Source organism: Taudactylus pleione, unplaced genomic scaffold (genome assembly GCF_031769625.1).
Source record: "Taudactylus pleione unplaced genomic scaffold, aTauple2 ptg000086l, whole genome shotgun sequence".
Taxonomy (NCBI): Eukaryota; Metazoa; Chordata; class Amphibia; order Anura; family Myobatrachidae; genus Taudactylus; species Taudactylus pleione.
The window spans coordinates 3,550,354-3,574,365 of record NW_028284488.1 but is presented as its reverse complement, the minus strand read 5'-3'; the positions used below and the strand labels follow the sequence as shown (position 1 = coordinate 3,574,365).

The 24,012-nt window shown below is 43.1% G+C and overlaps 1 protein-coding gene across 1 annotated transcript in view; it reads left to right on the top strand.

The window, feature by feature from the left end:
• LOC148529111 (uncharacterized) overlaps positions 1–23,808 on the top strand; it is a 57,694-nt gene extending 33,886 nt beyond the window's left edge. The window contains exons 4-12 of the mRNA XM_088468843.1: positions 5,473–5,544; positions 8,347–8,430; positions 12,872–12,970; positions 15,403–15,606; positions 15,828–15,912; positions 18,590–18,690; positions 20,263–20,335; positions 22,040–22,190; positions 23,384–23,808. Coding sequence (XP_088324969.1) covers positions 5,473–5,544; positions 8,347–8,430; positions 12,872–12,970; positions 15,403–15,606; positions 15,828–15,912; positions 18,590–18,690; positions 20,263–20,335; positions 22,040–22,190; positions 23,384–23,477 — 963 coding nt within the window. The 3' untranslated portion in view covers positions 23,478–23,808. The remainder of the gene's footprint in view (positions 1–5,472; positions 5,545–8,346; positions 8,431–12,871; positions 12,971–15,402; positions 15,607–15,827; positions 15,913–18,589; positions 18,691–20,262; positions 20,336–22,039; positions 22,191–23,383) is intronic.
• Positions 23,809–24,012: the final 204 nt, after the last annotated feature.

Sequence of the window (24,012 nt, the reverse complement as noted above, 5' to 3'; positions counted from 1 at the left end):
CTACCCTCCCATGCCCTTCTCAACATCTTCAGTCTGTGTTCTGCCCGCTCCATTTGGACTGCCCCAGCATGGTCACCTTCAACCTTCTCAATGACATATCCATATCCATAACCCTCTCCTCCATCAAACCCTCTACTCTTTGGTCTGCATTTCTCTGTCCTATCATGGCTGACCTCCTACCTTTTTAACTGCTCTTTTCTCCCTCACCCTGTCGGTGTTCCTCAATGGTCTATTCTTGGTCCCTTCTTCCTTTACACCTCCTCCCATAGAAATCTCATGAGATCCTTTAGCCTACCAAACTATCTGTATCCCGATGCCACTCAAATCTACCTCTCCTCTCTTGAGTTCTCTCTGTCCATTCTCTCTCACGTCTCTAACTGCCATTCCATCATCTTCTCCTGGATGTCCTAACATTTCCTGAAATGTAACATTGCCACCCAAACTCTCATCCACTCATACATCATCTCCTACTTTGACTACTGTAACCTCCTCCTCACGGGCCTCTCTCACACTCTCCTCTCCCCACTTCAATGCGTTCATATTGCCTCTTCTCATCTCATTTTCCTCCTCTTTTAACAACCAGCTTCATTGGCTCTCTATCCCCCTCAGAATCCAGTTCACCTCACCCTCACATATAAATCTGAAATCACTCATACTCCCTACATCTCTAACCATATCTCTGTCTACTCACTCTCCCACCCTCTCCCAGCTACCACCTCACTTCCACCCTAGGCATTTCCTACCTCCAACATTTTGCTCACTCTGCTCCCCTCCTCTGGCACTCCCTCCCTCGCTGGATCAGGCTTATTACTAGTCTCTACAGCTTTAAAGGTGTCCTAAAGACACACCTTTTAATTAAAGCTTAATAGTCCTCATCTCCTCTACCCCTACATCATGTATCCTACCCAATTATTCCTCCAACTGTTCACCTCTTAATTTTAGTGTCTCACAGGTAGAGGATTCTTCTTTCGTTTTCCCCTAGTATTATTATTATTATTATTATTATTATTATTATTATCCTTTATTTATATGGCGCCACAAAGGTTCCGCAGCGCCTTACACAGTACATAAATGAGCACACAAGAAAAACAGTTAATAGTAATACAAAACAATGCAGGACAAGGACAAGGTTATAAACTCAGCTGCAAAACACAAGCAGCAGGACATGAGCAACCAGGTGGTAGGTGCCATTGTAGGGAGTTAGGAGTAAATTATACTATAAGTAGGGGGAGGAGAAGCACGTGAGGATGAGGGCCCTGCTCGTGAGAGCTTACATTCTAAAGGGGAAGGGCAGACAGACAGGGGCGACACAGAGGGGTAGATAGTGAAGAAGGAGCATGGAGCAGTGGGTTAGGATATGTGCTACGGAATGTGTGTGTATAAGACGACCTGATGTTATGTAAAAATTAAGTCCTTCATACATCTATCTCTATGATAGAAAATAGATTGTTTGTGTTATTTACATGAGAGATGTACAAAGTAAAGTAGAAGCACTTTAATTTGTGTGTTACATTTTAGCATCTATATACAGCCTGACAAGAAATGCAGCTATTATGGGACTGTCCCGCCATCCTAATACAGTAGTGACTACTTTAGTTCCAGCTGCTGGGTGCTATGCCATGCTCCTGTGAGTGGGTGCATCTCACATGCTAGACCCACTCACAAATGGGTGCAGCCATACATGATGTGGTCCCACAGGATGTTGCAGTACCCGGGCCCAGAATTTCTCTTGGCAGCCCTGGAGGTGACAGACAGAACGAGGAGGGAATGGGGCTTAGTAGTGGGGTAACAAGACCATGGAGGGAGGTGGTTGAGAGTGGAGGTATAGGAGAAGTGGGGGAAAGAAGCAGAGGGTTGGAAGCAGACTGATGAGAGAAAAAAAGGAAGAACAGCAAGTGGAGGAAACAGGAGGGGGAAGAGAGGGACGGATAAAGTAGAGGATTATGTGGACATAGAATATGAGGGTTGTGTGAAGTAAGGGTGTTCATGCTGTGGACAAGGTAATAATTGAGATGTAAACTGGAGTGGAGGCTGTGTGATGTAGAGACAGTGAGATATAGAGTCAGTGTGGATTAAAGTTGTTAAATGTTCAAAAATACATGTAAAGAACAGTGCTGCTAATGTATGAGCGCAGCTCCAAAAGTGATATATAAAGGAGAGGTATGTGAGTAGTGGGTGCAGGAATTAGTTTATAAACAAATGATTAATGTGGATAGATGTGACACAATTGGAAAAGGCAATACAAAATGAATGAGGACAAAATTACAATGTACCCGAGCTGATCCAGTCCAAAGTGTTCTGTTCAACAAAGATCAATCAACAAGAGCAGCACACAGACAGGGGAGCACTTGCAGTGTCCAAGCAGTGAGTGCAGTAAGTAGTTGCCTGGATACAGCAGAAGATGTTGATTTTGTTCATTCACATAGTACTATCCATGTCACCAGTGCTCCACTCCTATTTCTCCTTCAATGCACATACATTGGGTATAAGATTGTAAAATGCTTGATTGACACCCCCCTTACCTCTGACTCACCACTTCATTCTGCTTTTAACAATAAATATTTTCCCTACCCTTGCTCCTGTTACTTATCTTACTCAGTATTTTGTATTATATTAGTATTTTGTACTTAAGCTATGTATTATGATTAGCAGTTGTGCATTGTGCATTGTTCTCTTATTCGGTTATTTTAAATGATTTTTTTTCCTGCTTACCACCTTTTATAGCGCCGTGGACACTTTGTTGCACCATATACATAAAATAACAATAATAATGATAATAATAATATCAGTGGAAAGCATTCAGAGAAGAGTGGCGACTATTATAGCAGCTGGGGGAAAACCAACTTTATATTAATATCAAATGATGTTCAACAAGCACCTATGGGTGTGATGTTCAGGTGCTCACAAACTTTTGGACATGTAGTACACGTTCGAAAATAGTTCTGGTACAAAACGCTTAGTTGTTTTTGCAAATAAAGAATACAGTGTATTAAAAATTTACTTAGAAAATATATATATTTTTTTAGTGTTATGTGACATTGCATCCCCAGACAAGAAGTGCTTTCATATGTAGGGTTTATACTATACTTGCCGACATTCTGGCTTTTCCCCTCTGGGAGAGGGGAAAAGCCAGGTTGGCGCAGCTGAAGGGTGGGTGGGTTGGGGAGGTATGGTGCAGCATAGGTGGGCAGTGTTGGAGCGTGTCAGCATGTTTGCATCATCGCTGTCACACCCACTGCTATACAAAGCCAATATTAAAGGCATTGTAAAGTGTGTGAGCGGGGGTGTGGCCACGACGATGCAATTCAGCATTAATCACGCCATCATTTGCCCACTTTACTCAGAGAAGTGGGTAGTGCCCTGGGAACAGGGGTACTGCGGGATACTTGTGTGCCTTTCCAGGCGGCCTGGAGCAGCATCTGATTTTTGGGAGCCTCCTAGCCATTCCTGGAGGGTAGACAAGTATGGTTTATACTGGACCTCCCTTTCTCTTTAGGACTTTTTGATAGAAAGTCACAAGTTTAAATGAGCTGTCAAAACTCACTACTTCATACAAGTCGATCAGCCATTATAGGCATCTACTATTCTCCACCCAATTACCCTCTATCCCAGTTCACCCTTCTTGTTACACCCCTTCTTAGACTGTAAGTCCTCACAGATAGGACCATCTTCCTCCATTCTCTCCTCCTAGTACTATCCCTGTCACCAGAGTGCATTTGTTCCCCTATCTCAGTTTTTTATCACCATTATCTCTCTCATCCTATCTTGCAGACTTAGTGGTTATATGCTCATGACGTGCTGTTTGCCCCCTACTCATCCCTGTGCGATCCATCATTAGGAGCCATAGGGAGTCTATCTATCTTATACTCTATTCATACCACCCATTCTCTGTCTTTGGTTTTATCTTTGTGCTTATGGACAAGGCCAGCCCCAGGTCCACTTTCTTACTGTATGAGAAATGTTAAAGTGTCCATCCCCCAATCCAACTATATACATAATTAATACTTTAATTAAATTTTTCCACAGAAAATAAATAAAGAATACAAAGGAGTCAAGTCCCTATAGGTAAACGGTGGGCAACTGCTCACTCCGTGCATAGTGCTGCTGGCTGGGAGGCTGGCAGAGAAAGATGTTCCTCGGGTGCTCTGATTGTGGATTACACACAACCAGACCAGCTGGGTGTACAGCATTCTCTACCTGCCTCCTAAGAAGCTCTGGAAGCGGCAACACAGTGGGCAGATGCCCCCCAAGCCCACCCCTGCTCAAATACCCCTAGAATCATGTGATCCTGGCCAGCTGTCCATTGTGCCTATAAGTCGGTTCTGGGGGAGGGCAGAGATCATTGGGGTGGGAGCATGTCAGTGGGGGAAAGAGATCATTGAGGCAGGAGGAGCAGAGATCAGAAGGGGCGCAGCAAGTGGACAGGGATATCGATATGTGACCCCATTGTAGCAGAGAGAGGATGCATGCAGACAACTAAATATTATAAATGGGGTGCTCCCATAGGTGCCCGAGTCATCTCTTATCTATTCTGTCGGGGATTGGGAAAGTATTCCTACCAATCCTTTACAACTATGGACAAAAAAAGTTCTAAAGACACAGCACAATAACTTACTAAACTGTTTTCATTTTCCTGACATTTGTTTGTAACTGTACAGATGAATAGGTCAGTAGATATTTACTTGTCACATTATTCCACAGAGAGAACAGTTTTGATCTGCTTATTTTACTTAAATAACAATATTAAATGTTATCCATAACTTCTGATTGGCCCATACTCACAGTAACCAATTTGAGGTGTGAACTGTGGCTTATTGCTTAACTAAACTGGCTTAAATTTTTTTTGTCTATAAACTGCTCCGGAATGTACATTTAAAACAAAACAGTATATAATTGAGTTCAGAGCATATTTTTTAAAATTTATATATATATATATATATATATATTTATATATATATATATATATATATATATATATATATATATATATATATATGTGTGTGTCTTGGGGGTGTTTTGTAAAACTTTTTTTGTGTGTCTTTATCCACAGGTAGACCACTTCTTACATGTTTAATGATTTCATTTTAGACATATAGTAATTTAGCAGTGATATACTGTACTTTCTCTTTACCATTGTAAAAACATGCATAAATTATGCAAATTTTGTTTGTATTACATGTATGAGATCATAAATGGTAGTCATTTTGATGTCATGAAGCTCATGGTATGCTGTTTGTGCTGTGCAGTTCATGCTGTGCATTTTGTTGTACATGTGATGTGTATACAGCCATGTATAACTTATGCTCTAAATTCTCTTTTCGCAAAAGAGGTAAATTTCTTAAAAGTTATTTGCACCTCTCTTATACTGCTTTCTTGTGCTGACACTTGGGTTTCACCAGTGCTGACAATCCCAAATTTCTCCTTTTTGTATTTTCTTATATTTGAATGTTAAAATCTATTTTTGCACTTTAGGGTTTTAGCCAAGGAAACAATGAAGAGAAAGAAAGGGAAGAAAAGTCTTCAACTGTAATGTCCAAGAGCAAGGTAAGCCTTTTCCTACCTACTTCTGCTGGGTGACCTTACTAGTCACTTAGGGTAGCTTAAACAGTTATCTGGTACAAGGACAATCTACTTAAGGAACATAATGAAAAAAACAAAATCCATTATCTATTAAACAAGATTCAAAGGTGTACTGTAGAACCAGGTAGATTGTCAGAAAGTGTATTGTAGAACCAGGTAGATTGTCAGATAATGTATTGTAGAACCAGGTAGAGTGTCAGATAGTGTATTGTAGAACCAGGTAGAGTGTCAGATTGTGTATTGTAGAACCAGGTAGATTGTCAGATAGTGTATTGTAGAATCAGGTAGATTGTCAGATAGTGTATTGTAGAACCAGGTAGAATGTCAGATAGTGTATTGTAGAACAAGGTAGATTGTCAGATAGCGTATTGTAGAACCAGGTAGAATGTCAGATAGTGTATTGTAGAACCAGGTAGATTGTCAGATAGTGTATTCTAGAACAAGGTAGATTGTCAGATAATGTATTGTAGAACCAGGTAGATTGTCAGATAGTGTATTGTATAACCAGGTAGATTGTCAGATAGTGTATTGTAGAACAAAGAAGATTCTCAGAAAGTGTATTGTAGAACCAGGTAGATTGTCAGATAGTGTATTGTATAACCAGGTAGATTGTCATATAGTGTATTGTAGAACAAAGTAGATTCTCAGAAAGTGTATAGTAGAACCAGGTAGATTGTCAAAGTGTGTATTGTAGAACCAGGTAGATTGTCACATAGTGTATTGTAGAACCAGGTAGTGTACTGTAGAACCAGGTAGATTATCAGATAGTGTATTGTAGAACCAGGTAGATTGTCAGATAGTGTATTGTAGAACCAGGTAGGTACTCATAGTGTAATGTAGAACCAGGTAGGTTGTCAGATAGTGTATTGTAAACCAGGTAGATTGTCAGATAGTGTATTGTAGAACCAGGTAGATACTCATAGTGTAATGTAGAACCAGGTAGATTGTCAGATAGTGTATTGTAGAACCAGGTAGATTATCAGATAGTGTATTATACAACCAGGTAGATTGTCAGATAGTGTATTGTAAAACCAGGTAGATTGTCAGATAGTGTATTGTAGAACCAGGTAGAATGTCAGATAGTGTATTGTAGAACAAGGTAGATTGTCAGATAGTGTATTGTAGAACAAGGTAGATTGTCAGATAGTGTATTGTAGAACCAGGTAGATTGTCCGATAGTGTATTGTAGAACCAGGTAGAGTGTTAGATAGTGTATTGTAGAACCAGGTAGATTGTCAGATAGTGTATTGTAGAACCAGGTAGATTGTCAGATAGTGTATTGTAGAACCAGGTAGAATGTCAGATAGTGTATTGTAGAACCAGGTAGATTGTCAGATAATGTATTGCAGAACCAGGTAGAGTGTCAGATAGTGTATTGCAGAACCAGGTAGATTGTCAGATAGTGTATTGTAGAACCAGGTAGATTGTCAGATAGTGTATTGTAGAACCAGGTAGATTGTCAGATAGTGTATTGTAGAACCAGGTAGATTATCAGATAGTGTATAGTAGAACCTGGTAGATCAGGCCTGGCCAACCTGTGGCTCTCCAGCTGTTGTGAAACTACAAGTCCCAGCATGCCCTGTAACAGTTTTAGCATTCCCTAATAGCAAAACTGTAGCAGGGCATGCTGGGACTTGTAGTTTCACAACAGCTGGAGAGCCATAGGTTGGTCAGGCCTGAGGTAAATTGTCAGATAGTGTATTGTAGAACCAGGTAGTATACTGTAGAACCAGGGAGATTATCAGATAGTGTATTGTAGAACCAGGTAGATTGTCAGATAGTGTATTGTAGAACCAGGTAGATTATCAGATAGTGTATTGTAGAACCAGGTAGATTCTCAGATAGTGTAATGTAGAACCAAGTAGATTGTCAGATAGTGTATTGTAGAACCAGGTAGTATACTGTAGAACCAGATAGATTGTCAGATAGTGTATTGTAGAACCAGGTAGATTGTCAGATAGTGTATTGTAGAACCAGGTAGATACTCATAGTGTAATGTAGAACCAGGTAGATTGTCAGATAGTGTATTGTAGAACCAGGTAGATTGTCAGATAATGTATTGTAGAACCAGGTAGATTGTCAGATAGTGTATTGTAGAACCAGGTAGATTGTCAGATTGTGTATTGTAGAACCAGTTAGATTGTCAGATAGTGTATTGTAGAACCAGGTAGATTGTCAGATAGTGTATTGTAGAACCAGGTAGATTGTCAGATAGTGTATTGTAGAACCAGGTAGATTGTCAGATAGTGTATTGTAGAACCAGGTAGATTGTCAGATAGTGTATTGTAGAACCAGGTAGATTGTCAGATAATGTATTGTAGAACCAGGTAGATTGTCAGATAGTGTATTGTAGAACCAGGTAGATTGTCAGATTGTGTATTGTAGAACCAGTTAGATTGTCAGATAGTGTATTGTAGAACCAGGTAGATTGTCAGATAGTGTATTGTAGAACCAGGTAGATTGTCAGATAGTGTATTGTAGAACCAGGTAGAATGTCAGAAAGTGTATTGTAGAATCAGACGGTGTCACGTGTGGGGCGGAAAGCTCTAGACAAGTGCTAATAAAGTGTATGCAGAAAAATTCTGTATTTTAGACTAGGTAAATGCAGTAATACAATTTTAGTGCTGCTGGATATGGTTTAAAATGAAGTACATGCTTTACTATATATATTAAATATTTTATTTTGTTACAAATTATAATGAACCTTTTATCTCTTTTCTCCAATGTTTATTTTCATGTGCCCCCTGTCTATATAATTATTTGTAGTTGGAGTGTGATTTATGCCCCAGCTCTACACAGGACATTGCTGCTGCCACCACCAGCAAACTGCCAACAAAGGCGTCTCTTAAGGTAAATTCTTAGTTACCTCACAATGCAGTGGTCTGTAACCTGCCTGATTTGTCAATGCAATATTTGTATCCTGCTGGTAGTAATATATCATCATAATGGGGGAGATTTATCAAATCTTGGGGACAGATAAAGTACCAGCCAACCAGCTTCTATCTCATTTTTCTAGCACAGCCCCTGTACAATGACAGAAGAGGGTATCTCTCTTTCTCTCTCTCTCTCTCTCAAGGGTATTCAGAGTGATAGATATGGCTACCTCATATATTACATCTCACATATGACGCAAACCCCCCTCTGATATAAGGGGTAATTCTAGTAGGTATGTTCAAGTTCAAACAAAGTCCTTCATAGGACTGAATACAGTTTAAAAAATATATACAGTAAACGCTATCTGCACCACAGTAATCTCTGAAGCATATAATCAAATGCTGTCTACTGACTCTATATAATGATAATGCCCATATATCGCTGTCTCCTACTCACGCTCCACAGAAATAAGGAACAGGTGAGAGGAGCAGCGTGAAAAGAAAATGATATGGTGCGTGCTGATGTCCCTGGGAACAGAAATACAAACAGTCAATAGGTGTAAAAGTACATATCTATGAAAATATATGCAGGCTATAAAGCGCTAGCTGTACACGCTACGAGTAGTATAACTGGATAAATACAGTGATATAATCCCACTTTGGTACAAACTTGCTAGGGGGATGCCACGTGCTGCGCAGCCACGAGCATCCGTCTCTCCCAACGCGCGTTTCGCCGGTAGCTTGGTCACCCCTTCTCCTCGGGTCTTCTCTTAACCTGGGAGTTCCAGCCTGTCAATCATGGAAGAAGCTCCGCCCCCCCTTCCAGGCTACACGAGGAGCTGCTGTCACATTATTTGGTGAGGAAAATGTATATGTATGTGTGTATATGTATAGGTGTGTGACTGTATATACTGTAAGTGTGTATTTATATAGGTGTGTGTCTGTGTATGTATGTATAGGTGTGAGTCTGTGTATGTAATGTATGTGTGTGTATATAGGTGTGAGTCTGTGTATGTATGTGTGTGTGTGTATATAGGTGTGAGTGTGTGTGTATATAGGTGTGTCTGTGTATGTATGTGTGTATATATAGGTGTGAGTCTGTGTATGTATGTATGGAATGGGATTGAAATATCGGTGGCTGTTTAGCCACATCCCAACTGCGGAATCCCGAAGGCTGAAGGTAATGACAGTGAAGGTTGTACCCTAATCCTACCCCTCTCCCCCCCTAACCCTCCCTTAGTGGTACCTAATCCTGAAACTCCCGGGGTGGTCGCTATCCCTAAGTCCCCCCGGGGGTGCCTAAACCTACCTCCCCCCACACCCTAAACCTATCCCTCTTGGGGGGTGCCTAACACTAATGTCCCCCCCAGTGGTGCCTAACGCTAACCCCCCCTCTCCCACCCCTAACCTTCCCTGGTGGGGGTCCTAACCCTAAGTCCCCCCAGGACATGCCTAAACCTAACCCCCCCTTACCCCCCGCACAATTGCTGCGGGGAGCTGGGGTAAGGTCAATCTTTGCCTAGGGCACCCAGACATCTTACACCGGCCCTGATCATATACAAGATATGACATAACTACTGATCCTAGATCAATATCTTACATTAATAATTGATTTATAGGAGCACTTCCTTAATATCTCAGACAAAGTCAGAGACTTCTTTAAAAGAACATCTACATTTTAAATATCAAAGTGAATTTCTTGCTCTGACTTCCCACTGTAGCCTTTTGTAATGATAATGTATAGGCTACAGTCAGATGTAGGGATAAATCTACTAAGCAATGGCTTTCTTATCATGTTTAAACAGGAAATTTAAGTTATTACTATTCAAAACACAGCGCATTTTGCCTTGAGTAGTTTTGCTGTTTTAAATTTCTTGCTTAAATACAATGAGAAGCGGTGACTTATGTAAGCCACCACTAGTAAATTTACCCCTAAGTGGTTGATGAGATGTTTGCTGCTGAGTAAAAGTCTCCAATCTGAAATGAGGATAGAAACCTGAAAACCTCCCGCTCAGATGTGACTACTACTTCTGTACCAACTCTTCCTGTCAGTATGGGTGTGACTAATGACTGAGCACCATTTTGTAGTCAGTCCTCAATGTCTGCTTGTCTGGAATGTCCCAGCTTTTAAGTGAATGTGGATAGAACAATCTGTAACTATTAATATCCTAAAATGCACAGATTATTTGTCTGCTGATTGTTTGGGAGATCATGTCATATCATCTCATGGAATTGTTGGGGAGTTTTATCAAAGCTTGGAGAGAGATAAAGTGGAGAGAGATAAATTACTAACCAATCACATTCTGACACTTTTCAAATACATATGAGGCAGATGTACTAAGCACTGGAAAGTGATAAATTGGAGAGGGATAAACTACGAACCAATTAGCTCCTAACTGTCATTTATCAAATAGCCTGTGACATGACAGGAGCTGAGTGGCTGGCAGTTTATCACTTTCCAATGTATCACTTTCCAGACCTTAGTACATCTCCCCCACAGCCAGTAAAGTGATAGTTAGAAAGCTGATTGGTTGCTACCTTATCTCTCTACACTTTATCTCTCTCAAAGCTTTGATAAATCTCCCTCCGTGTGAGGTCAAGGTTGTATGTGATAGGCTGTACCATGGTGTAGGGGATGACATTAGAGATAAGACGAAAACTGACAAATGAGAGTTTAATGATGGAAGGAAGATTTACCACAAACCTATGGGGGCTGCAGGTGCAGTCAGCAATGCAGGGAGTGCGGCAGATATGGAGATATCAGTCATGGCCCCTCCTTCATAATTCCAGGTGATAATTAATATTTGCAGAAATCACCCAAAAATGGGTGTGTTCGAGGCATATGCAGCAAATATTGAATGATAACTATGCCTCTAAGTGGTCTATTTATCAAGAGGTGATTACCACTTTACCAACTTTTTGGCAAATGTAACAGACTACTTTACTGAGTTTTTGGCAAATGAAATAGGTTGTCACTGCTTCTTCCTATTTAACAAGAAAAAAACTGTGATGAAATCACTGATTTCTCCTGCAGTCCCGCTATTATTGCTTGCTTCCAATGTTCCCATAGCCTATACAGGTAATGGGGACTGTAAATTGGCTCTATTTATCACACTGTGAAGAGATAAGCTTTTTGCAGTTTCTAATGAAAACATATGGTCATCTGTGACTGGTGTTATGGTCATGGATTAGTTGCCAGAGAGGAGAAACAGCACAGAAGACTCAGATCTCCCAGCATGCTGCTGATCAAGCTCCTCCCCATTGCCCCAGTGATAACACCTGGACTCTGAACCATGCTAGTGACCATGCAGGTCCTCTACAGTCAGCACATGCACAGTAAAGAATTACCATATGATTGCCATGGAGCCTTTTGTTGGAGCATTACACTACTGACGAAAGCAAATCATTGACTTTGCGTAAACCCCTCACCCTTGTCCCAATTGTCACAGCTCATTGCAAGGTGTGCCTATTGTCATACATTTTCTCAGTACATTATGTACAACTACAATCAGGGGATTGATGATATATAGGCCCACTTAATACAGTATATGCAGCCATACTTGTTGGTAAAAACAATATTTTATTAATTTGGGGAAAGGACATCTAGCTCCACTTCACTTACCCCACCCCAGACTGAACATATTTTTATATATGGACACTCAGGGCCTGATTCAGACCCACTCGCGAGCGGCTGTCCGCTCGCAAGTGGGTCGATGTTATGGACTGAGCATGCACACGACGGAGGGAGCTCCGTCATGCGCATGCGCCAGACGCGACGAGCGAAGGAAAGTCCTTCGCTCGTTGTGTCCGATCAAAGGGGGCGTGCTGTCAATGTTGATTGACAGCACGCCCCCTTTGGTGGGCGTGCTGGGGGCGTGCCTCCCTGACGGGGGCGTTCCCACGGGAACGCCTCCCGTCAAAAGCCGACCCACTGACATCACTAGTGATGTCAGTGGGAGTGATTTTGGCTCTGATAGAGCCAAAATCACTCCGGAGCTTGCGGTTGAAAACCTCAACCGCAGGCTCCGGCTCGCAAATTCGATGGTCGCGATGGTCTCGACCATCGCGACCATCACAATGCACGCTCGTATAGCCTGTGGGTGGTGACCCACAGCTATACGAGCGTCCAGGAGGACGCTCCATGAAAATGGAGCCCGGCCCTCATTCAGAGCGTGCGCTCTGCTCAGAGCGTACGGCTCTGAATGAGGGCCTTAGTTCTGAATCGAATTTTAAGAGATTTCCCCTAATATTATATAATATGTTCTCTTCGGCAGTTCTTACTGGTCTCCCAAACGTTGACATTGATAAGGGCAATTACCCAAGGTCATAGCATGCAAGCTGTAAATGTTTTTTGTATTTACGTGAAAACCCTTGTTCTTTGCACCTGTTTAATGTGCTTCTTTGTGCTATAATTTCAGGTCCAAAACAAAACTGGTAAAGAGAAGAAAGTGGTGAATACAAAATTCAACAACATCCAGACTGACCCATCATTAATTGTGAAATCTGATTGGCTGAAGGTGAAGCAAAACATAACTAATAACTAGAATGATGATCCTGTAACCACTTACCTGGAATGGTCACATAGGGTGTAACCACAGGCAGGTAGTCTTTCCCTGACACTGTGCCTCCCATACAACTGCAGGCTCTCCTCCTCCATGGGCATTTCTGGCAGACTCAGAGTGGAGGAAATCATTTCCCCTTCCTGGAAAGGCTGTGACATCAGCGTTCTGCGATAGCCAATGATACGTGTCCTTTGTGCGCCTTAGAATGCCTTGAGGTCGCCATTCTGAAACTTAAAAAATTCTTGGAGGGGACACAAATAGGGAGATCTAGGACCATTGGAGTGGGTGGGGTCTTGAAATGTCAAATAGAGATCTTTGGCCACTGTGTGTATGTGGGGGGCAGGTAATGCTACAGTGGGGGTACAAAGTTTACAGAGGTGATGGGAATAGGAAATGGGTAGTGGGATAATGCCATATGGGGCACCAACAGCAGGGGGAATGCTACTGGGGGATATACAGGGTGATTGGAAAATGCTACAGGGATAGGGAAGATAATGTTACTGGAGTCTTAGAATAATTATTCAGGGGTCTGCTAGACACTCCCCCCCCCAGGATGGTGCTAGTTTCTTGTTACTAAAACATTTTGTTACTGATATTTGTAACTTAATTTGTTAATGAAAAAAACCTTGACAATTCTAGTGGCAAGGAAACTATGGTTTATATTGAATTTATCAGAAGCACAATGTTATCTTGTATAAATATACGTTGTGTCCAAAATAATGGGAGCTTCAATTGCTTCATGTGACTGTACAGTTCTTGTATCTTGATGACCAGACAGTTTGGGGAAATCTGGGTAGCACTGAGTGATTCATCTCAGACTGGGGTACATGTATAGATAGAGCATGGATTATGGAAAAGCTAAAATTCTTTATTTACTGTGAATAGCAAATAAATTCTCAATAGATATATCAGTGATCTCTGTCAGATCTGATCATATGATACAGTGACAGTACTGCTGGCAGTAAGCAGCCGGTGGATAAAACCTATTTGTGTAATTATATACAAGCCTCATGTGTCTATATAGAAAGCATATACTGATATATCTATTGAATTGAATAGGATTACTTTATACCACTATGCGCAGTAAATAAAGAAATTTAGCTTTTCCATATCCCTTCAGGGTCCTAACTAGCTAGCCCCTTTGCTTGCAGCTAGTGTTATCTAATTACATTATCTTATACACTATTAGCACCGGGAAGTGTAGTGGTTTCACTACATCAATAGATTTATTCTCTAGATCATGGGTTAGTCCAAACTGCACTTTTCTAGCAAGCAGCATTGTGACACCCTCCCGGTATCATCTACTCACTATCCCAGAGAGAATAGCTGTTTGCTGCCATCAGCTTGTGCACATATACCCAAATTATATGAGGAATCCACATTAAATAAACCTTCTGTTCTACTGACATAAGTTGCACAGGCCATCCATCTGTATATATGTGTGTGTGCAGGTTTGGTGCAGAAGGATGTAGGTTTAGTGTAGGTTGGAGAATGTTGTACGTACAGTACTGGTAGGTTAATTGGCTTCTGATAATAAATGAAGCCCTGTATGTGTTACTATGTGGTAGGGAATATAGATTGTAAGCTCGGCTGGGGCACGGACTGATGTGAATTACTGAAATAGTCTCTGTAAAATAACTACAAAATATGGGTCTCATTCAGACCCGCTCGCAAGCGCCTATGCGCTCGCAAGCGAGCCGATGTTGAGGCCCTGTGTGCGCAAGCCCCGGAGCGAGAGAGAAATTTTCTCGCTCCGGGGCTCACTACAAAAGTGGAGGCTGTCGATGGTGATCGACAGCTCGCACCGTTTTGTAGGCGGGGTGGGTGGTGGCTGGCCAAATGGAGGCATTCCCGACGGAACGCCTGCCGTTTGGGGGTAGCCCCACTGACATCACTCGTGATGTCAGTGGTGAGCTTCTGGCTCTAATAGAGCTGAAAGCTCACTGGGGCTTGCGGTAGACGAGAACCTACCACAAGGGTCTCGTCGCAAGCCCCGATGGTCGCGATGGTCTTGACCATCGCGACCATCAACCTGGCTGCTCGCTAAAGCTGTGGGTGGTCACCCACAGCCTAGCGAACGGCCAGGAGGCCGGCTCTGAACATAGAAGCGGCCGCCCTCATTCAGAGCGAGCGCTCGCATTTTGTGAGAGGCTCTGAATGAGGTCCCATGTGTGTTAATTAATAAATACTATGACTGCAGTATAGTTACTTTTATCTAGAATTATACTATCCTGCAGAAACATTGGCTGCTTTGAGCTTAGTCTATATGAAGTTTTATTTTTCCACACATAGTAAAGACAATCCAATTACACCTATTTTGGGTTCGGTGACTTGGATTTGGATTTTCTTATTTTCACATTAGTTAAAGATTGTATGTTTTCATCTAGATTCGGGGAACATTCAAAGGCTGGATGAAACTTTGGTGCATCCTAAGACCAGGAGTGCTGATTCTATACAAGTCCCCCAATTTACAGCAATGGGTTGGCACCATCCACCTGACACCGTGTGATATTAGTGAGTGGCCATCACGCAAGAGAGGCTTCAGCTTCAAACTCCGTCATCCTAATAAGAGATCTATATGGGGTGTTACGGTAAGCAGAGCTTTGTACACTATTACATTTGTAAGACATTACAACTACAGATAGAAATATGGTAAGGATCATGTAACATTGTAATGCATGCTGGCTTAGCAAATAAACATTTTACAAGATCTATTGTATAAATCATAGGATTCACAGTAATATGAATGATGTATGTGTGGTTGGCTTAATATATTGACTATCACCTACAAATAATTATATCTGATTTTTAGGGGCCTAATGGTGAAACAATTCCATCCTTCACACTACCTCTCCCTGTCCACTATGTGATCATTCGGGCACCAACAGAATGGAATGGTAAGCTGTTATGTTCCTATGGGGAAGGGGGACAGGTTTGCTATAAAGAAAGTGCCTTCCCCTTTATATTACAGAGCAATACACTGAGCACACACTGGGCGTGATTCTGAGTCAGACATATAGGGGAATTCAATATGAAACCTAAACTTCGCTGTCGAAGTTTACGTTTCATATCGGAGCTTTTACCTGAGATAAAGTATCGGGCGCGCGCGCCTGCTTATCCCCGTATTCAATATGAAACTAATGAAAACGGGACCTGGCAAAGTGGGATTTGCGTAAAGTTATGAAATTTTCCTTAAAAAAATTGTAGGACCCCCCTAAAGTTGTAAAAACATGGGGGATCACTATGGGTACCCCCGTTTTAGCCTGTAAATGAAAGTTGGGGATTTAAATAGCCGCAGCAGGTGTTTTTTTTCCCGACATTGAAGAAGTGATGCAGAAGAGCACTTAGGTTATTTTTTTCATTTTTTTAAGTGGTCCCATCAAATTTGGGGTACATGAAAGTGGGTACTAGCATATTTTTATGTCCCTAAAGTAAGTTTTTAAAAATTCGCCAACTATGCACCTGCCGCTAATAGCCTATTCTAGAATACACCTGCCGCATACTTGCAGAATAGCCCTGAACCTATTTCCCTACACTTTTTCCCTATTTTTTTTTTTTTCACCCAAATTTTTAAAATAATTTTTTGAGGTGTCCCTATTTTTTTTTTTTTTTGACACAGTTCTTTTGAAAATGTCATTCCCAGGGGTGCAGGCTATTTCTTTTAAGCCTGCACCCCTAAACCCCAATTCTGCACTTTTTTTCACCACCTTTTCAGTGGTGAAAAGTTATCCCCGTTTTTTTCAAAGACTTTTCGAACCTGCGAAAAGTCTTTGAAATTGAATACGGTATAAAACTAAAACCTGCGATAATGACGTCATAGGTGCGATATTAACGCAAAAAAGTGGTTTTCGCTCCATATTGAATTCCCCTAATAATGTTGATGTTGGACATAGCGGAGTGATTTATTTTCTTTTGCGCATGTGTCCAGAGTCTATGTGCAAAGAATCACGACTGAGATATACGGCCTAGGAAATGTCTTGAAAATGTATTGGGCATTTCTGTGTGGTGACTGGGAGGCATACTTGTCTACCCTCCAGAAACTTGCAGGAGGCTCACAATTTTTCGGGTAGCCCCCTTACCCCCGGTAGAGTAGGCACTTCTCCTGCATTCCGCCCACTTCCTAGTGCAGTGGGCAGAATGGGGAGAATATCTGGGATGGGAAGGTCTGTCCACAAGTGGCGGGGACTAATGATGTGATTCTATGAGAATCGCGTCATTTGTCCCTGCCCCTTAATTAAATATGTGCCGTTCACAGCGAATCCCCACAAGAGGACAGGGCTTAATGATGTAACCTGGCCACCCCTGCCCCCAACACAGCCCACCTGCTTCTCCTCCCCTGGGTTCTCTCGGGAAGGGAAACTAAGAAGTCAGCAGGTATGTTTGGAAGTGGCTGTGCGGACACACAGAGAGATGGTCCATCTTATGGGCGTGTCACTGAATCACAATCGTTCCCATTGGAGGCCATACTCTGATAGACAATCTACCTGGTGGGGCTGGTGCAAGTTTCCATGGTGCGACCGATGGTTGAGTCTAAAGACGCAGCAAGCAGTGCTCAGAGTGGGCATCTCATTGATGGCACATGCAGGCACACGGCTGTACACCAGGGAAGATCATGTAGCGGCATTGGCATAAAGTCACAGAAGTAATACCGGCAAAGATGCACACATGGGGGCTGCAGCGTCCTGAGGAGAAGCAGACAGATATTTATTCCCAATCCTAAATTTGATGGAAGGACATGGATTTATACAAAATGTGAAAATCAAGTGACTTTAGGGTCTATTCATTATCACTTAATTTCTACAAAAGCAGGTGAAAATGCAGATTTTCACCTGTAATTGTAGAAATTAAGTATTTGGGCCATTCATCATATCACAGATATCTCCTGCTTACCTTCCTCTAGCGGAATGACCGGCTGTCCCCATACACTAGTAATAGACCCTAAGGGGTCTATTAACATCATGAATAGACCCCTTAGGGGTCTATTCATTATAATAATTATAATAAAATCAGAAGTGATAATTTAGTTTTAAACTCGAAATGAGATTTAGTTACATATCGGAAATCACACAAGACACACTTAATAATAATAATTGGTTTACAGGGCCCTTTCTTAATAAATCACATGGGGTGCGGGATACATGCGATGCACCCCGCCACTCATCGCAAGCATAATGGCGTTTACTAACGCTATATGCTTGAAAAAATCACAAAGGACAGCTCTCCACGTTATAGGTGTTCTTTATGATAAAAGGTCTTACGGGTTTAGGACCCAGGAGCCCTTCAGCACACGCATCGAGTGACGCACACGCCATGAGGGATGCTGGGAGTGGTCACCTGCTCCTCTGGAGCTCTATGGAGCAGAGCACCGGAGTTTACGGAAAGATAAGTATAACTAAGGTGTGCGGTGTGGCCCACCCTGGACCCAGGGGCCCATGTGCACCGCACACCCTCCACCCATTATAAATATGCTTTGTGTGTGCTAAAGGGGAGAGTGTACGTTTGTGGTTCCTGGGTACTTCCAGCACTTGATCACTTGTATGCATTCTTATAATGACCTCATTCTCTGTTTACTAGGTATCTGCTGGTTTGATGCATTGGAGTTTGCTATCAAGTGCCCCAGTATTTTAAAACAATCTATGATGCAACAACATGACCAACATGAAGATCTGGGAGAGGTGAGCTAATATTCCATAGCATGCTATTGATCCATGTTACACGGGCATATGCTATGCTCAGGGGCATCGGAGCGATGTTATGTTCCCTCCCCTCCAGGCCTCCCATCCCTCCCTCTTATCTGGGCGCACACCAAATAGCCAGCCCAGGGACTTTCAGTAGCAGCGGTCGTGCATGGTCAGGGGCTGCGCTTCACAATAGGCTGCACAGCCCCTGCACCGCATGGAGAAGGAGGTGGTGTAATGTGCAGTGTTTTAACTTAAAGACCGCACATTACACCTCCTCCATCGTGCGGTGCAGGGGCCGTGCAGCCTATTGCACAGCCCCTGACCATCCGCAGTTGCCGCACCCTTGCCCCCCACCCCGTTCCAATGCACTTGACTGTGCTCAATGAGTGATCCAAGATGAGGCATGACTTTATTCTCCAACATACATTGCTTCAAGTGACAGTTTATTGCTGAGTGATAGTGACAGACACTTATGTCTAACATTTGTCTGTCTGCTCCAGTCTGCAGTAAATCAAAATTACAGCATCTGCAGCCCATACTTGTACCATACTTGCCTATCCTCCTGGAACGGCCGGGAGGCTCCTGAAAATTTGGTGGCGCTTCTGGCCACCTGAAGAAGTGGGCAATTCTCCCATAGACTCAGACCACCCAGCCAAGGCTGTCTCCTTCCCAAGTGTAGGGGGCGGCACAGGCGGCCGATAACGCAATTCATGTTGAATCTCATCAATCGTGGCTCCACCCACCGCTTCACAATGCTGGTAAATTGCATAGCGGGGGTGATGCTACGATGATACGTTGTTCTGTCCCCAGATCCACTTACCTCCACCGCACCCCATACTCCCACAGTGCCGACCTGACTGATCATTTTTCAGTTTGTTACATAGAGCAAAATCCAGTCTTTGTGCTCTGTCTGAGCAGCAGGATCAGACGGCAGCTGTAGAAAACAATATATTGCACTTCTTTGTCTATAGTAAAGAGAAAGGAGCAGATAACTCACAGATTTATCCTCCTGTCTGATTCCTGCAGTCGCCATAGATAGCTATAGTGGCTTTGCAGGTGCAGAATTTATAAAGATGAGAGAAGCTTTGGTCTCCTCATCTGTTGTTCAATACTTGTTGCCATCTCTAGATGGCACTATGAGCGCTCACACTGGTACAGAGAAAAGATAATTCTCCGCTGTCTCCCACAATGCAATGCTCTCATGGGTCACTCCCTGATTTGCGCATGTACTGGGCTACAGGTATATGTTGCAGGAATTTATATTTGTGTAAGACAGCAAAGAGAGCCCACAGCCTGTGAGGTTTCTCCGAGCCGGGACAGGTCTTTTTTGCTAGTCTTGTCCTGGCAGGTTATACCTTTCTAAATATTGTGCAATCTCTGGTGCAACATTCAGCAAGAAAAGCCCCCCAAAATTTTCTGATATTGTGTCATTAAATAGACTCCAAAATCCTTTCAAGGTCATGAAGCCTATTGCATTTGTGTTTACATTTATTTACTGTAAGTGCTTTACATTTGCTGCAATTTGACATCAATTTGACATACAGTAAAGAACTGTATGACCAACAGATGCGCGGCCAGCAGGACACAGGAGAGAGTGATGGCACTGACCCTGGGCTGCAGGAACCTTCTGGGAGTGGAGGTAAGAGTTCATACACCGAAACATATGCACAGAAATCCACTTGCTTAAAGTTATTCTCCTGACCTAGACACTTTTCAATAGAGAAATTATTCTGTCACAGAATTTAGTATTGGTGTAATATCTGAAGTTATAACTCATTCCATTATTTCCCCGAGGTCTGGTGTTCACAAGGTTTGGCAAATCCTCTGAAGTCTTGCACATGCCGGTACCTGTAGACAACACACTGACTGGCCACATGGGCATAATAATGGAGTGTGTGGCAGATATCATGGCACGCTCCATGCTCATGCTGATTCACACAGTTCAGACAGTGAGCGTGTTGTTTTAAAATCACACTACCTGGAGGCTCCAGCTGAGCCGTGTAATGTGTGTACACAGTCGCCAATATAGATTGTTAGCTCAGCCGACTAACGACAAATTGTCCAGACCGTTGGCCATTGTGTACACCTGATATTACTGTGAACAACGTTATGATATATTGCATCAGCCGCGCAGCACAGCAGGTGAGATATATCTTTTAGATATATTGTGCACCTCTGCCAGTGTGTATGGGTGACTGACCGACCCATATGCTGGGCACTGGAATCAGTGACCGTGACGTCACCAGTGGTCCCTGTGGCCAGACAAATTGGTCAATCGGTCAGTCAGTAAGTATGTATGCTTTGTGGCATACTTACCAAGTTGGCTGGTCTGCCAACCGGCTAGCCGGCCGATTTGTCGGCCTAGTGTGTACCCAGCTTTATACTCAGGATCTAGCAGATACTTTAGTAACAGCCAATGGGGGTGCTCTGCTGATAATTGTTTTCATAACATTTGTCAGTTATAAAGACTTCTATATTGAGACTAAAAAAATGAAGTCCTTATTGCCAGACTGCAGAACACCATGCGCTCCGTGACCCGTTTTCCTCCTTCCTGCATCTGATACATATTCCCAATACCTCCTGCTCAGTCACACCTTACAGCTCACTCTCCCTTTCACATTTAGTACATAGGTTCATGTCTCACTGCCTCTTTGTACAACAATTTATAATATGACTGCAGAATATGATGGTGCATTTTATAAATGGATTACCAAACATCCATTGTGAGAGATTAGTAATGCATACTTGCCGACAATCTGGCTGCTCCTTCCGGGAGGGAGCAGCCAGATCGGCAGAACAGGGGGCGTGGCCGGCAAAAGGGGGCGGACCAAACGAGCTGAGGTCAGTTTGCAGGCGTGATGGGGCGGGACCACGCGATCGCGTCATTTTATCTCCGCCCCCACTACACAATGCAGAAAAAAAGGCATTGCGAAGCAGGGGGTGGGGCCAAAATGACGCGAATCGTGTCAGCGGCCCCCCCGCTGTGGGGGTTTATCAGGTAAAGGGGAGGGGGGGTCGGGGGATCGGCGGCAGGCTTGCCTGCCTTTCCGGGGGGGCGGGAGCTGCACCCGTTTATCGGGAGGCTCCCGCCCGAATTGGGAGGGTAGGCAACCCTGTAGTAATGGCTGACATTGTAGCAGTGATGTGATCTGTGTATATTAGACAGTCACTGTTACAGATAGGAATAAGTGTTCCATGTATGAGCATTGACAAAAGCACTTACAGTTGCGTACTCAGGATTGCATACATGCAGCAGAACATCATCATCATCTTGGGCTCTCTGGCCTGCACATAACACACAATGTGTCCCAGTATAATAAGTGTATTCTTGCTGCTGTTTCAGAACAACTAACCACCCGCAACCCCAGACGTGTTCAGAAGGTGAATGAACAACTTCCCACCCGCAGCACCAGATGTGGACAGAAGGTGGCAGATCTGGGTGACCTGTATAATGAATTACATTCCATCCAAAGAACCAACGAGGAAATCATAAGGTAATTTTTGCTAATGTTACATGTAATACAGTGTACAGTATGTTTGTAGCCATTTCTACCTCATGACCATTACATACATTGTGCATTTATATACCTTAGGTTGTCCTTTTCTTTCTTTAGATTAGAAATTATTAACTTTATGTCTGGGGTCTCATAAATTACACACACTGGGGCAGATGCAGCGCTGATTGCAAGTCGGCCATAATAGCTCCCGCATTGCGTGCACAGAACTAAATGCCTATACTCACCAATTGCAGCATTGCACTCATCTCTGTGGCTGGACCACCCATTGCATAGCTGTCCTCATAATCTGTGCACACTTGCTCAGCCCCAGCCTTGGTGCAATTCTGAGTAGCCTGCAATGCCGTCAGTACATCCTCTTTGAACTTACCCCACATAACATCACCCCAGTTATGATTACTCAGTTGCCACTGGAGATGTGGGAGATGCGTACGGCTCTGCATTATCTGTAGTTACGTACACATAGGACCCCAATTAATAATGATCCTTTTTACCAGCAGCATATTTAGTTTATTATTACAGTGATACTAACAAATATGCCGTTGGTATTCAACATTACTTTAACCTTCGGCGAGGTCCAGCGACGTCCCTCTCCTCTGCGGCATCCTCCACTATCACTGCCAGTGACATGCTGTTATGTCCTGTACGATGTCCAGTCTGCACGTGCGCATTACACCTACACCCAGCAAGGACTGACCGATGCCTGGAAGGCTGCTGCTGGTTCCCCATTGCCGGCAATAGGGTCCATATCGCTATCGCCATCTATAGATGACATAAGCAGTACAGTGACAGCTTACCGCTGTTTGTTAAATACTGAAAGCAGGACATAACCTCATTAGCGAGTGCTAAAAGGGGTTACGTCTCTGTAAATAGGGTCCTTAGTTCCAGAACATGTGCGCTGAGAAAACAAGATACACTCTGCAAATGGACTTCAGTTCAGCAATGCATCACCGCCGATGAGTGCAACAATGGGCTTTGTAAAGGAATTCTAACATATCTTATATACAAAACTGTTTTATATGTTCATAGGGTAATTATTTTCTCAACCTATGCTTGGAATTTATTATATATTATTGGTGCATTTAGTGTCTACTTCATATAGTCCGTTCATGTGTTCTGTACATTGCTATGAAAAACACAGACCTATTTAACAATTCTCCTTTCTTTTCTAGAAACATCATTTCCCGGCAAAGAGACTTTTACATTGTCATCGTTATGATTTTAGTTTATATTGCCACAACCATCACTTGTAAATGTGCCATGTGAGGGGGGCGTGGCCTGGACAGGCATGGAGTAGGGCCTCTTGGTTCTCCCCAGCCTGTATATCCATCACATACATCCTGTCACCTTCAGAGGACTCCCTCAACCTCTTACCATCATCTGATCTCCTGCTGCCCTGGAGGTGATTATGTCGGCTCCTGTGGCGGTGTGACACTCCCTGCTGCTCTGCTCCATTCTGGGGCCTCAACCAGCTGCAGAAGCCTGACTGACATGGTCTCATGCCAGCTTTCCTACTGACTGTGGAGGTTACACACGGCGATTGGTTTCTCTGGGCTGACTACTGAGATTCGCTGTTGACCTGCGGCTGTTTTCTTCCAGTGCCATGTGAGACTGCCTCACTGTCCAGACCTCCTGTGTGCAGCTGCCATCTTCCCTGCTGGCTCCGTTTAAGAGATCCTCGCTGCTGTTCGTAGGATCCTCCTATTAAAGCTCTCTCTCGTTTCTATAAAAAATACTTTCATCCTCTTTACAAGCTGGAGCTTTGTTTTCATTCTGCTGGTGCGTACCTTTACTGATTGCT